The sequence below is a fragment of the Canis lupus genome, chromosome 2 (genome assembly GCF_003254725.2).
Source record: "Canis lupus dingo isolate Sandy chromosome 2, ASM325472v2, whole genome shotgun sequence".
NCBI classification, from domain to species: domain Eukaryota; kingdom Metazoa; phylum Chordata; class Mammalia; order Carnivora; family Canidae; genus Canis; species Canis lupus.
In genome coordinates, this window is record NC_064244.1 from 52,870,362 (window position 1) to 52,886,510 (window position 16,149).

General features: G+C 35.9%; 1 protein-coding gene across 1 annotated transcript in view; it reads left to right on the forward strand.

The window, feature by feature from the left end:
• The window catches only part of SLC30A5 (solute carrier family 30 member 5), a 38,016-nt gene extending 23,067 nt beyond the window's left edge, over positions 1–14,949 (forward strand). The window contains exons 8-16 of the mRNA XM_025448276.3: positions 130–300; positions 1,222–1,510; positions 1,682–1,890; positions 2,447–2,604; positions 3,214–3,343; positions 7,067–7,268; positions 7,902–8,128; positions 12,192–12,320; positions 12,942–14,949. Of these exons, the coding sequence (XP_025304061.1) occupies positions 130–300; positions 1,222–1,510; positions 1,682–1,890; positions 2,447–2,604; positions 3,214–3,343; positions 7,067–7,268; positions 7,902–8,128; positions 12,192–12,320; positions 12,942–13,112 (1,686 nt within the window). The 3' untranslated portion in view covers positions 13,113–14,949. The remainder of the gene's footprint in view (positions 1–129; positions 301–1,221; positions 1,511–1,681; positions 1,891–2,446; positions 2,605–3,213; positions 3,344–7,066; positions 7,269–7,901; positions 8,129–12,191; positions 12,321–12,941) is intronic.
• The last annotated feature ends 1,200 nt before the right edge of the window (positions 14,950–16,149 follow it).

Here is a 16,149-nt window from a genome sequence, read left to right on the forward strand (position 1 = left end):
ACTTAAGTGGTTTAGTAATTTGGGATATGGAAGAAACATAATAGCTCCATTTTCTCCAAATATTATGTATTTAAGGATCGCATATTGGACTGTGTGTTTCTAATGAAACTTCTCTCATTTTACTCATAGGGTGGAGTGTTGTTGCTAGTACTGGCTTTGTGTTGTAAAGTTGGTTTTCATACAGCTTCCAGAAAACTCTCTATAGATGTTGGTGGAGCCAAACGTCTTCAAGCTTTATCCCATCTTATTTCTGTGCTTCTCTTGTGTCCATGGGTCATTGTTCTTTCTGTGACAACTGAGGTAAGAGGAATTTATCGGTAATAAGTAAAATGAATTGCTGTTACTTAAAAATTTTAGTTAACTACATTGTATTATACTTCACTTTAAGCTTGCAAGTATCTTAAATTATCTTGGCATTTTTTGTAATTGTTGAAAAATTTGGGAAGTAAATTTTATTGTTTAGAAAACAAATCAAGTACTATTACATTTATATTTCCATTCCTGTGGCCCAAAGAAATCTGTTCAAGAAACTCTTGATTTATGGGCAGCCCCGGTGGCCCAGTGGTTTAGCACCACCTTCGGCCTGGGGTGTGATCCTGGAGACCCGGGATCGAGTCCCACATTGGGCTTCCCTGCATGGAGCCTGCTTCTCCCTCTGCCTGCCTGTGTCTCTGCCTGTCTCTCTCTCTCTCAGGAATAAATAAATAAAATCTTAAAAAAAAAAAAAAGAAAGAAAGAAATTGATTTATTTAGTTTTTTTTTTTTTTTTTTTACTTAGATTTTATTTATTTTAGAGAGAATGAGCAAGCAGGGTGAAGAGCAGAGGGAAAGGGACAAGCGTACTCCATGCTGAGCCTGATGCAAGGCTCCCATCTCACACCTTAAGGTCATGGCCTGAGCCAAAATTAAGAGTCAGACGTTAACCAAGTGAGCCTCCCAGGCGCCCCTAAGAAAACCATTTAATATATACCATGTGTTACAGACAAGGATTGTGGGTCATCTGGTATTTATATAATTATTAAATCATAGTACTTTTATTTTTTAATACTTTGGGGATAACCGGGAAATGCACTAATATCCTACAGCTCTTATGTTTTGGCATCTTATGAATCATTGAATTAGAACATTTGTTTATCTATAAAGGGATTAACTAAAATGTAAGATGTGAACTTTATTCCTGTGCACTACTAACTATTTTTTTTTCTTTTTTTTAATTTCTAGAGTAAAGTCGAGTCTTGGTTTTCTCTCATTATGCCTTTCACAACAGTTATCTTTTTTGTCATGATCCTGGATTTCTATGTTGATTCTATTTGTTCTGTCAAAATGGAAGTTTCCAAATGTGCCCGCTATGGATCTTTTCCCATTTTTATTAGTGCTCTACTTTTTGGAAATTTTTGGACACATCCAATAACAGACCAGCTTCGAGCTATGAACAAAGCAGCACACCAGGAAAGCACTGAACATGTCCTGTCTGGAGGAGTGGTAGTGAGCGCTATATTCTTCATTTTGTGTGAGCATTTTTCCTTAGGAAATTTAATCTCATGCATTTTGATGTTGAAATTATTTAATTTGGGAATTTCTTCAGTGCTTGTGTTTAGTGCTGACAGATACTGTGTTGGTTTTGGTAGGTTAAGCTTATAAAACTTTTGTAACTTTGTTGTTTTTTTCCCTTTTTTAAAAGCTGCCAACATCTTATCATCTCCTTCCAAGAGAGGACAGAAAGGTACCCTAATTGGATATTCTCCTGAAGGAACACCTCTTTATAACTTCATGGGTGATGCTTTCCAGCATAGTTCCCAATCGATCCCTAGGTTTATTAAGGAATCACTAAAACAAATTCTTGAGGAGAATGACTCTAGGCAGATCTTTTACTTCTTGTGTTTGAATCTGGTAAGATTTTTTATATATTAGTGACATCTTAACAGCTTAAACTTTTAATTTTGACAGTTCTGGTATAATTTTAGTGATTCCCAAATTTCTGATAGAGAGGGGCTAAAATTACATTTTCTCTCAGCGATGGGAAGATTTCAGGATTATATTCAACCTATTAAAAAAATGTTTACTTAGCAAACAATTTTTGAGGCATTTTAGATGCATTAGTTTAGTGTGCTATTTCAAATCAGTAAATATAGTAGCCTATAAAATTTTTATCTGCTTCTCATAGGATCTCACTATAGACTGGATGGATTGCTAACATTTTATATCCTAGTTTATTGAGTTCTACAGACATATAAATGAAACTATCTCCTTTTAAAGAATTTGTAAGATGAACATATTTGATTGAGCTTAATAGCTTGCAGTATATATGAAATGAAATTAAGTGCCACTTAATCTTCAAGTAAGGTTTGCATAATAGTTAAAATTCTCATGATTAAGTCCTGATAAATCTCTTGAAATGATATTTCCTAACACATTCCTCCCCTGTTTTTCTTTAAATTTATTTTAGCTTTTTACCTTTGTGGAATTATTCTATGGCGTGTTGACCAATAGTCTGGGTCTGATCTCAGATGGATTTCACATGCTCTTTGACTGCTCTGCTTTGGTCATGGGACTTTTTGCAGCCCTGATGAGTAGATGGAAAGCAACTCGGATTTTCTCCTATGGGTAGGGACACCGACCATCAAAGTGATATAACACAATGAAAAAATCCTAAGGACAGATTCCATCTTAGGGAATAAAATTTTATTACTTTTATTACAAATAATTTTTTAGAACTTTATTTTAAGGTGGCTATGCATGAAATATCCTTTCATTAACTGAATAATCAGTTTAACAGATATTAGAATCTTTGATTTGTACACAGAATTTTGATAAGACCTACCCTAAATAGATTTATAAACTTAGTTCTTTTCAACTGTTAATATTTTGAAAGACCAGTAAGCCAAAAATACAAATAATTTTGATGTAAAGCAGAATCTGTGGGCTGTGACAGAGATCAAAAGCTCATCAAGGGCTTAAAGAGAAGGAACTTCTTGTTAAGAAATTAGGAAAGGGTTTATGTAGGACTTTGATAAATATTTTAAATTGCAACAAATTTAAGTACAGAAAGACTCTTGCAGCATTAGTGTAGTGTTTAGGATCTTGGTTATCTTCTGATTGTATTTATGTACGTAGTTGAAAAATCTGAACTTAGTATACTCTTATGTAACATAATATTTATACTTTTAAAATATTTGTCATTTTTTTTTCTAAAAATATATTCTACATTTTTAGGTATGGCCGAATAGAAATTCTCTCTGGATTTATTAATGGACTTTTTCTAATGGTAATAGCTTTTTTCGTGTTTGTGGAGTCAGTGGCTAGATTAATTGATCCTCCAGAATTAGACACACACATGTTAACAGTAAGTCCTTATTTTCCTGTTTGAATTTCTCTTCATATCCCCTATCGCCTTTTCCATGCTAAAGTTTAACTCTCTATAGTTATTGATCTAGGAAGGTTTTATTTTATTTTTTAATGTAAATTAACATCTTATATTTACATTTATACTGCTCTTAGAAATTAATCCTTTTCTCTAATATTTTCGTAGTAAGACAGTTAGATGACGATCTAAACCATACGGATTTCTTTCTGACTTATCAGATGCTTTTGTTTTTTTTTTTTGTTTTTTTTTTTGTTTTTTTTTTTTAAAGATTTTATTTATTTATTCATGATAGTCACAGAGAGAGAGAGAGGCAGAGACACAGGCAGAGGGAGAAGCAGGCTCCATGCACCGGGAGCCCGATGTGGGATTCGATCCCGGGTCTCCAGGATCGCGCCCTGGGCCAAAGGCAGGCGCCAAACCGCTGCGCCACCCAGGGATCCCTCAAATGCTTTTGTGTGGGACACCTGGGTGGCTCAGTCAGTTAAGCAGCATTCAGCTTAGGTCATGGTCTCAGGGTCCTGAGTTCCAGCCCCCATGTCAGAGCTCCCTGCTCAGCGGGGAGTCTCCTGCTCCCTCTCCCTCTTCTGCTCCCCTTGATTGTGCTCTCTTGCTTGTGCACACACACTCTCTCTCAAATAGATGAATAAAATCTTTTAAAAATAATAAATAAATGTTTTTGTGTGAAGATGTGCTTTTTAAATACCTGAGGAAATTTACAAAATGTTAAAGATAGAATCATAAAAATATTATCATTTTAATGATAATTACCCTGTAGATTGTATTTCTGCTATAGCAGTCTGTAATGTTTTCCCTGTATTTCCAAACCTTTGCATGTGCTATTTCTTGTAGTTGGCCTGCCTTTCCCTCACACCTGCCTTTCAGCCTTCATCAGGACTTTGCCGATATGTCTCTGCTAGTGAGATACTTTCCATTAATCCCTTTCTTCCCTCTCCAGAGTTTGGAAGATTTCCCTTTCATACTATTTCCCTTGTGTCTTGCTTTTTCTCTTTTTTTTTTTTTTAAGTAACATTGAGGTATAACTCCTCTGTCATTCTTCTACAGTTAAAGATGTAAGTGATCTCTTCACGACCTAAATTGTCTATCATTAACTCAAATTCTAGCATCTGGCTTATAGTAGGAAATCAGCAATTAATTGTTGAATAATTACAAGTAATTAGGAATCTGGTTGGTGGAAGCATGTTATCAGTAAAATGCTTTAGATTATAGTTTAGAAATTTATTTTGAATTTTAAATGCTTACATCCTTGACCTTTAATATTTATTACAAAAATACTTGCCAAAAAATATATATTTGCACAGATGCATAAAGGTGCATGATTCATTGTGTCACTGTTCATTATGGTGAAAAAAATGTCCTAAAGAAAAGACTAGTTAAATCTGTCATTCATAGAATACCATGCAACCAATAAAAAGAATGGAGCTTATCTATATATACTGGCATAAAAAGTACTTAAGAACTGTAGTTTTTAAAAATTCCAAAGCAATACTATAATGTGATGTGTTTTAAAAGGTTTTTATATATGTAGTTTAGTATTTGCATAGAAAATACGCCATTGTTTAAGTGACTAATTCTTGGGGGTTGGATTACAGGGGACTTGGCACTATCTACATGAAGTATTTGTTTAGAGGAGAAATATTTGAGATGATGGGGCCTCTATGCAGTATTTGATTTAATTCAAAATTCATTAACCATCTTCAAGTTCATAAAGCTAACTAAAGGGATCCCTGGGTGGTTTAAGCGCCTGCCTTCAGCCCAGGTCGTGATCCTAGAGTCCCAGGATCAAGTCCCACATCCTGCTCCCTGTGTGCAGCCTGCTTCTCCCTCTGCCTGTGTCTCTGCCTCTCTCCCTCTGTGTCTCTCATGAATAAATAAATAAAATCTTTAAAAACATAAAAAACTAAAATTTTAAACTCTGACAGACAAATGTTCTGAACCTCAGTAAGAAGGGTAAATCTCTTGTTTTTACATCTTTGGAAATTAATTAGAATTATCTGTCCCCATTATTTTTATATATTCTTTTTATAAATCAAATGGGTTTCTCTAAAGGAGAAATTGTAATGTTTGTAAATTAAGTAACACCCTGAACCAACTATCCAAAATCATTTTATAAGAGAGGATAATTAAGAGTAAGTAACTTTGTTTATCCTTCAAGATGTTATTGTGGCATTATTAAATCAAGATAATGCCGTTCACTAAAAAATAAAGGTGAGGGACCCCTGGGTGGCTTAGCAGTTGAGCGTCTGCCTTCAGCTCAGGGCGTGATCCCGGGGTCCTGGAATTGAGTCCCACATTGGGCTCCCCACAGGGAGCCTTCTTCTCCCTCTGCCTGTGTGTCTGCCTTTCTCTGTGTCTCTCATGAATAAATAAAATGTTTTAAAAAAAAAAAAAAGTGAGGGCAGCCCGGATGGCTCAGAGGTTTAGCGCTGCCTTCAGCCCAGGGACCTGGGATCGAGTCCCACGTCGGGCTCCCTGCATGGAGTCTGCTTCTCCCTCTACTCCCCACCCCCCATCTCTCTCACAAATAATAAGTAAAATCTTTTTTTAAAAATAAATAATTTTAAAAAGTGAAAGATTACTATTACATGTTTGTTTTTCCATTATACTTTCTTTTTCCTTTGGGAAATTTTACTATATTTAACAAACAATAAGGTAAGTATTTGGAATTGACTAGTTAGTAAATTATAGTCATTGTCTTACAAACAGAAATTTATCTGGTAATATAAATGAGATTTCAGTTACAGTGCATACTTGGTCTACTAAGCAATACTTAAAAATTCTATTTAAATAAACAAAAGAGGGACGCCTGGGTGAGCCTTTGCCTTTAGCTCATGGCGTGATCCTTGAGTCTCAGGATCGAGTTCCGCATTGGGCTCCCTGCGTGGAGCCTGCTTCTCCCTCTGCCTGGTCTCTGCGTCTCTGGTGAAATAAATAAAATAGGGGATCCCTGGGTGGTGCAGCGGTTTGGCACCTGCCTTTGGCCCAGGGCGCGATCCTGGAGACCCGGGATCGAATCCCACGTCAGGCTCCCGATGCATGGAGCCTGCTTCTCCCTCTGCCTATGTCTCTGCTTCTCTGTGTGTGTGTGTGTGTGACTATCATAAATAAATAAAAATTTAAAAAAATAATAACAAGCATTGTTTAAAAAAATAAATAAAATATTTGAAAAAATAAACAGAAGAAAAAAATAAACAGAAGAAAACTCTAGCATTAACTTACTTATTCACAAACTATGAACCAAGTGCATTTTTTTTTTTTTTTTAAAGATTTTATTTATTCATGAGAGGCAGAGAGAGAGAGAGAGAGAGAGGCAGAGACACAGGCAGGCTCCATGTACCGGGAGCCCGACGTGGGATTCGATCCCGGGTCTCCAGGATCGCGCCCTGGGCCAAAGGCAGACGCCAAACCGTTGCGCCACCCAGGGATCCCCCAAGTGCATATTTTTAATCACTTGATTAAAGAAGTCCAAATTCCTCTACTTGTCAAAACTTTGGCACTTGAAAGTTAAAATGTTTCTTCCAAAATCTGCTTTTTAAAAATTTTGGATTTCATTATTGAACATAGTGAGATTTTACCAAAGATACTTGGAAAATTGTAAATAGAAACATGTAGATATATAGTAATTTTTTAAAAATTTATTTTTTAAATTACAAATTTAAAGGTTTTCTTTTCTCCTTTTACTAGCCAGTCTCAGTTGGAGGGCTGATAGTAAACCTTATTGGTATCTGTGCCTTTAGCCATGCCCATAACCATAACCACGGAGCTTCTCAGGGAAGCTGTCATTCATCTGATCACAGCCATTCCCACCATATGCATGGACACAGTGACCATGGGCATGGTCACAGCCACGGATCTACAGGCAGAGGCATGAATGCTAACATGAGGGGTGAGTCTTTGCAAATATTATCCTACTTTTCAACTGTTCTGAGTTGACACTGTCTTATTTGTAGTAAATATTAGGCTTCTGGTACAGTCTTATTTTTGAGAAACAATCTGTGGCTAAAAAGTATCTGAAGTCATCTGCAGAAAATGTTGATATCTGTTCTTAAATGTCAATTTTTAAACAGGTTATTGTATTATGGAGCCCTTTTCATAGTAACATTTGCATAAATATTATTTGGAAGGGAAACATTGTGTCATTGTGAACTTTCACTTGAAAAGAACTAGGAAATTTTTATTATACTGTAAAATATATAGAGGAAGTATTTATCACTTATTGTGTTGAATTCTTTATCCTTGTTTAAGTAATTTGGGTAATGTCAAAATTTGACTCATGTGTGATTTCTAGGAAAACCACACCTAAAGTCACTTTTGTGTTAGAGTTGCCTATATCTTTCCTTTTTTACCACTATGCTGTGTATTCTTGAGAGCAGTGACCATGTTTTGTTTTGTTTTTGAAGTACCATCCCCTAGCAGAATCTCAGGTGTATAGTAGGTACCAGTAATATTTATAAAATGAATAAAAGGACTAAATTAGATGTGCTTTAATTTTTAATGTTTTCATATATTTTACTCGTAGGTGTATTTCTACATGTTTTGGCAGACACACTTGGCAGTATTGGTGTGATCGTATCCACAGTTCTTATAGAGCAGTTTGGATGGTTCATTGCGGATCCCCTCTGTTCTCTCTTTATTGCTGTATTAATATTTCTCAGTGTTTTTCCACTGATTAAAGATGCCTATCAGGTTCTACTTTTGAGACTGCCACCAGAATATGAAAAAGAACTACATGTCGCTTTAGAAAAGGTATTGTGTGTAATTTATTTGCTATATATTTTCCTTTTTTTTTTTTTTTTTTTTAAGATTTTATTTATTTATTCATGATAGTCACAGAGAGAGAGAGAGAGGCAGAGACACAGGCAGAGGGAGAAGCAGGCTCCATGCACCGGGAGCCCGATGTGGGATTCGATCCTGGGTCTCCAGGATCGCGCCCTGGGCCAAACGCAGGTGCCAAACCGCTGCGCCACCCAGGGATCCCTATATTTTCCTTTTAAAATAGCATTTGAAATTAAGTTGACCCAACTGGAAATGTGCAAAATATGAATTAAGATACAGTTAACGCTTGAGAATAAACAACAACAACAAAATGCATAAATTATAGGATTAACTAATAGGATCCCATTTCGTGATTGGAAAGTTACAGAATTAACACAACTAATGGTTTCATTTTTGCACAACAGTAAACAAATCAATTTTTTAAAAATTGGTGTCCAAAAAAAAAAAAAAAAATTGGTGTCCAGGTGCCTTAGACCCAGGGCAGTGATCCTGGAGACCCAAGATTGAGTCCCACATTGGGCTCCCTACATGAAGCCTGCTTCTGCCCTCTGCCCGTGTGTCTGCCTCTCTCTCTCTGTGTGTGTGTCTCTCATGAATAAATAAATAAAATACCTTAAAGACATTTTTTCTAAAAAATTGGTGTCCAGAAGCAGACCCAAGAATTTATGGAATTCAGTATGTAGCAAAGTTGGCATTTCATTTTTTTTATAATAAATTTTTTTTTATTGGAGTTCAATTTGCCAACATACAGAATAACACCCAGTGCTCATCCCGTCAAGTGCCCCCCTCAGTGCCCGTCACCCATTCACCCCCACCCCCCACCCTCCTCCCCTTCCACCACCCCTAGTTCGTTTCCCAGAGTTAGGAGTCTTTACGTTCTGTCTCCCTTTCTGATATTTCCCACACATTTCTTCTCCCTTCCCTTATATTCCCTTTCACTATTATTTATATTCCCCAAATGAATGAGAACATATACTGTTTGTCCTTCTCCGATTGACTTACTTCACTCAGCATAATACCCTCCAGTTCCATCCACGTTGAAGCAAATGGTGGGTATTTGTCGTTTCTAATGGCTGAGTAATATTCCATTGTATACATAAACCACATCTTCTTTATCCTTTCAAAAGATGGCATTTCAAATCAGTGGGGAGAAAGGGTAGACCTAATTAACATTTCCACTTGGTGGGAAAGAAAAGCTGTATCTCGTTACCATCCAATATCAAAACATATTTCCAATGGACTAAATATGTAAGTGATAAAAAAAAAAAACCACTAAAATAAAATAGAATATTTTTAGTGTCATAGAGGCAGAAAAAGCCTTTTTGATAAGCTTGAATTGAAACTGGAAGCCAAGGGATGCCTGGATGGCTCAGTCCGTTAAGTGTCTGCCTTCAGTTTGGGTGGTGATCTCAGGGTCCTGGGATCAAGCCCCTTGTCCCTCTCCCTCTCAAATAAGTAAAAATCCTTTTTAAAAAGAAGAAAAGCTGGAAGCCAAAAAGGAAGGAAGAAAATCTACAGATTGGACCAGTTGAAACCTGTCCATCGGCAGAAGACTCCATTAACAAATAAGAAATACAGATCTTTGAGCTCGCTGAGTAGACACCATGAGCAAAACTCACCCTCCCAAGTTGAAAGAATTTATGTACCAGAAATTATCATTGAGATTAAGTGGTGGCAGACATGTCCAAGGAATATTGTGGGAATTCGATCCATTTGCGAATCCTGTGGATAGATGAATATATGTGTACATGGTAACTAGTGGGCCACAAAACAATATTGGAATGGTGGTGATATGAAGAAATATGTCAAGTCCTGCATTTTCATATTGAACTTTTTTGTTAAGTAAACTGTTGTAATAGTCAAAATGCTTTCTCAGGCATTCTGAACATAGAAAATTGAGTATTAGTTTGTACTCTAATTTTTTCTAACATAAACTGTTCTGGTTGAGACCAATTTGTTCCAAAGCTTTTATGCATTAATATAGAAACATCTGATTAGATATGAGGCATGGAAAGGATGCCTTTTTTCCATCTTTTAACGGAAGGATGAAGAACCTGCAAACCCAAGCAAGTTATTCTGAAACATTAATTTTCAAAACTTATGTAGTAGCTTTTGAACATAAATGGAAAATTTTTGAATACAAGAACAGAGGGGGAAGAAAAGTAAAAAAGGCAGACAAGGGGAAAATATTTGCAGCATGTATAAACGGGCAGAGACTATCCATAATTTTTTAAATCAAGAAGATACTTGTAGGAAAATGGACTAAGACTATAAACCAGCAATTCATAGAAAAAACAAATACAAAATAAATGTTTTTAGTTAGAAGTGTGCTGCATCTTTTTTTTTTTTTTTAAGATTTTATTTTTACAGGCACCTGGGTAGCTCAGTTGGTTAAACCTCCAACTCTTGATTTTGGCTCGGGTCATGATCTCAGGGTCCAGGGATCGAGTCCCGCACTGGGCTCTGCACTCAGCAGGAAGGCTTCTTGAGATTCTGTCCCTCCCCTTCTGCCCCTCCCCCCACTAGCACACACATTCTTTCACATGCTCTTTTTCCCTCTCTCTCCCTAAAATAAGTAAATTTAAAATATATATATATATTTTTTAGGTAATCTCTTCACCCAGCATGGGGCTCAAACCTACAACCCCAAAAGATCAGTAGTCACAGGTTCGACTAACCGAGCCAGCCGGGAATCCCTGGGTAGCTTAGTGGTTTAGTGCTTGCCTTTGGCCCAGGGTGTGATCCTGGAGACCTGGGATCGAGTCCCACATCAGGCTTCCTGCAGGGAGCCTGCTTCTCCCTGTGCCTGTGTCTCTGACTCTCTCTCAATCTGTGTCTCTTATGAATAAATAAATAAAATCTTTAAAGAAAAAAAAAAAAAAACGAGCCAGCCAGGCACCCCCATTTTTTTTTTTTTTAAGTAAGATTCACATCCAACGTGGGCCTTGAACTCAAGACCCTGAGAAAGAGAATTTGATTCTGTTTTTTTTAAGTAATCTATATACACAGTGTGGGCCACAGACTCACAGCCCCAATATCAAGAAATACATGCCTACCAATTAAGCCAGCCAAGCCCCCTTGCGTATCATGTTTAATTAGAATCTCCTAATGAGGGACACCTGGGTGGCTCCGCAGTTAGCCTCTGCCTTCGATTCAGGGCATGATCCCAGGGTCCTGGGATCGAGTCCTGCATCAGGCTTCTTGCATGGAGCCTGCTTCTCCCTCTGCCTCTGTCTCAGCCTCTCTCTCTGTGTGTCTCTCATGAATAAATAAATAAAATATTTTTTAAAAAAGAAAAATGGCAAAAATTCTGTACTAAGTGAATTTTTCCCTATTATGTCATATTAATAATGCTCATACCTTTTTTTTTTCGTATCTTTTTTTAATAGTGTGGTGTTACATTGTATGCCCTGCCTGTTACTTATTTATTTTAACATTTCTAGGATCCCTGGGTGGCTCAGCAGTTTGGCACCTGCCTTTGGCCCAGGGCGCGATCCTGGGGTCCTGGGATCGAGTCCCGCATCGGGCTCCCTGCACGGAGCCTGCTTCTCCCTCCTCCTGTGTCTCTGCCTCTCTCTCTGTGTGTCTATCATAAATAAATAAATAAATCTTTAAAAAAAAAAAAAAAACATTTCTCCATTGTTAAACATGGAGGATATCTTTTGAACATGTTTACTCTGTATAGCCAACAATATATGAATGTGAGGAAACCAAGTAGTCCATTGAAAGTCTCCAATGTTTAGAAAAGGCAAAGTACCTCTTAAAGAGGTGAAAATGGGTATACAGGTATTGAGTGTGAAGACCTGTAACCCCTATTCATTTCTTATTCAGAGCTGTCTTCCCTGACCTCACCCCCAGTTCAAAATATACCTTTACTACAAACGATTTGTTGCTTTCATTTCTTTCTTCTTTGCTTCTTTGCTCTCCTTATTAACTTTTTAATCAGCTTAATATTGGTTCCTCGACCAAAAAGATTGCTTTGTGTTAATTAGCCTTTAAGTCCATTTACATTACCTCTACTTTTATTTGACAGATACAGAAAATTGAAGGATTAATATCATACCGAGACCCTCATTTTTGGCGTCATTCAGCCAGTGTTGTGGCAGGAACAATTCATATACAAGTGACATCCGATGTGCTGGAACAAAGAATAGTACAGCAGGTGATAATCTTTGTTTTTAAAGTAGTATCATTTGAGTTAATTCGCACATAAACTGGGACACATTATAAATTACACTGTTCAGTAATCATTTAACTGTTAAAAAAGGTCAGTCTTTCAGCAGTGCAAGGATAATATAACATTTTTTATATATAGATTTGTTTTCTACCCAAAAATGGTTAAAATAAAATTAAGATATAGTATTTAGATGATAAGCTTAAGTGGATGTAAAAAAATTTTGGTTATTCACCTTGGCTCCCTATCAATTATCCAGAAAAAAATTATTATAAATACAGATCTAGATTAATAATAATCACTGTTCAAGTTGGCAACATATATGCTGTGATCGGAGGTAAGATCAAAACAGTTCCTGTATCCCTATTCTAAAACTACCAAATTGGAAATAAAGGCTATTTTCCTTTTCAACTTTGAATGTTCAGTCATTAATTTACTGGCCATCTGAAGGATTACATCTAACATTTGGCCAAGTAAATAATAAACTTATTTTGAGGATTATCTTTGACTATCTGTGGCTATAAAAAAAAATGTGAGATCAGTTATTTAAGACATAAGCACTAAATCTATTAATCTAAATGCTTTAAAATGTATGGGTTTTTGTAACAGGTTACAGGAATACTTAAAGATGCTGGAGTAAACAATTTAACAATTCAAGTGGAAAAAGAGGCATACTTTCAACATATGTCTGGCCTAAGTACTGGATTTCATGATGTTCTAGCGATGACAAAACAAATGGAGTCCATGAAGTACTACAAAGATGGTACTTACATCATGTGAGATAACTCGAGAATTACCTCTGGGGTATGAACAATGAAGATTACTCGGTATTTATAATTTTGCCAGAAGGAAGAAGATTGCACATAATTGTACAGAAATATTTTGCTGTATTTGAGAAATATTCTAAAGCTCCCTACTATTGGATCAAGGAATTTTTCTTAAAGGAAATTTAAATATAGAATGAAGCATTAATAGTACAAGTAAAATAATTACTTGAATTATGTGTATAAACGGAACCTTAAAATTTGAGGAATGTGATATATCACAGCATCTTCAAAATGAACCTACAATGATGGATTCTAGTGAAGACCAAAATTACTTCTGCGTGTTTACTTTCTGTCAGAAAGCATCTCCATTGTAAATAATGTATTTTCATGTTTACTACAAAGACCCAAATGAAAAATTTTTAGTCAAATTTTTGAATAGTCCTAGGATAAAATAGGAATAAAAGTTCTATATTTATGGATTTTCTGTATATAAAACTGGTTTCTAATTATAACTTAAATACATTAAGTAAAAGCTGTATTGCCACTTTAAATGTAAACTAAGTTATTTGGGAGAAACCAACCACTGAAATGAGATAAGCAGTGAGAATAGGGAAATATAACATTATTGATGTATTACAAAAACCAACCACTCTGTAAAATAAATTTTTTTACTTTTGGTAATATTTGCAAATGAATAATTACTTTATTAGGTAAAGAACTTATACTAAGTGGTGTGTATGTTATTCAATCACTTGTCTTCTTCCTCTGAAGTAGAATATTCCATTTCTTGTGCATCTGCCATTCCAAGTTGCTTGTCAAGCTGGTATCCAAGCAATGCTAGGGTTCTCTTTTCATTTAGCTCCATATTTTGTGGAACAGCCAGTTGAGAGAATCATAAATAATTGTCAACTCATATTTGAATTTTCTGCCTTTAGACCTAATTTTTTGAATTTCTGGAACATGTAGATCTATAAGAAGTATCAAAGAAAGGTAGTTATTTTTAAATTTAGTAAGTAAATCTTGTCCATTAGTAGTTGGGCACCATGAAATCAAGATATTTTACCCTATTTTTCATTTCCAATTTAAACTGAATGTATAGTCTGAAAAAACTGTATGATAAATAGATATAATATATGCAGCTTTATGAACACCAAAGAATGTTATTCAAAAGAAAGCTTTTGAATACCTATTTATAAGCATTTGAATATTTTCATTCTTATAATAGGAATTTTGATAAGTAGGATGAATTAATTTTAGTATGTGTACTATTTTTTTAACTATACCACATGGCAAACATGTATTGTAAATCATATTTTTATCTTAATAATTTTAATATGTGAGAGGTTTCAGAAATTTGTTATAAGTTATTTTGATATTCTTTGTCTTTACACATTTTCTGGTCCAGAATCTTCAATACATATTAAAATTTTTTGAGTGGTGGGAAACTAATTGCATATTGATGTTTTAATGCAACTTTGATATGTTAAAAAAAAATTTAAGTAGATAGATACAATAAATATTGTTCCATTATTAAAATTGTCATTTCCTAGGAGGCGTATAACAACAGAAAAATTACTCTGATGAGAGAGAAGGCGAGACATAGGGCAGGGGCTGAAGGGAATGGAAAATAGGGAAACCAGTATTAAGAGTACCAGGGTAAGGATCCCTGGGTGGCGCAGCGGTTTGGCGCCTGCCTTTGGCCCAGGGCACGATCCTGGAGACCCGGGATCGAATCCCACGTCGGGCTCCCGGTGCATGGAGCCTGCTTCTCTCTCTGCCTCTCTCTCTCTCTCCCCTCTGTGCATTCTCATGGATGAATAAATAAAATCTTTAAAAAAAAAAAAAAAAAAGAGTACCAGGGTACAGGTTCTAGCCCATACAAACATGATGACTTTAGGCAATTCATCTTCTCTGGGTATCTTTTTTTTTTTTTTCCTTGTACATAAAATGAGAATAAAATCTGCTCCAGTTCATAGAGCTATGAGGAGCAGAAGGAATAATGTATGTGAAATGAATTGGAAGTTCTTGAAAAGGACTGAATAAAGTTGAGGAATTATTATTCTAAACCTGCCTTCAAAGGTAGCTTTCATTAATTTGCCTATGTTTTCCTATTAAAATCAGCATCCCAAAAGATAATACTGCCTGTTAAATGTATAAATAAGTTCAAAATAATACCTAAAACAGCAGCCTGTTCAACAGTTTATTCACTCCAAGAAGGGTAGTAATGAAAAAAAAAAAAAAAAAAAAGAAGAAGGGTAGTAATGGTTGTTTACTATACCTATAAATTTTTCTCCTCTCCTTTTCTCTCCAGCCATTGTTTTCCCCATATTACCAATTTGGGAACTCCAGATTGGTAATTTCTGCTTAGAATTGATTTTATATATGTTATAATATACACTCATTGTTACTTGTGCTTAATAATCAAACTTTAAACTTTCCTAATTTCAATGGAATAATGAAGCTATATATAATTAGATCTCTCTAAGGATTCTGGTTTTACTTTAAATTTAGATTATGTGGGACGCCTGGGTGGCTCAGTGGTTGAGTGCCTCCCTTAGGCTTAGGGAGTGATCCTGGGGACCTGGGATCAAGTCCCACGTCGGGCTCCCTGGATGGAGCCTGCTTCTCCCTCTGTCTGTGTCTCTGCCTCTCTCTCTCTCCCTGTAATGAATAAATAAATAAAATCTTTAAAAAAACATTTATAAATGCCTTAAACCCTTTGATTCTGAAATCCTGCATGCTACAATATATTCTTCATATTTATTTGCACATATGCAAAATAGCATTTGTGCAAAACTATTCATATCAGCAGTCTCTAAAAGCAAAACATTGGAACCAACCTAAAAATGACAGAGGCAGAGACACAGGCAGAGGGAAAAGCAGTTTCCATGCAGGGAGTCTGATGTGAAACTCGAACCCAGGACCCCGGGATCATGCCTCCAAGCCAAACACTCAACCACTGAGCTGCCCAGGTGCCCCGAAATTGGATTTTTTAATCAAAAATTTTTCTTTACTTGTTCCTTGTATCCACAGTACAGTTTCTGAGGGAG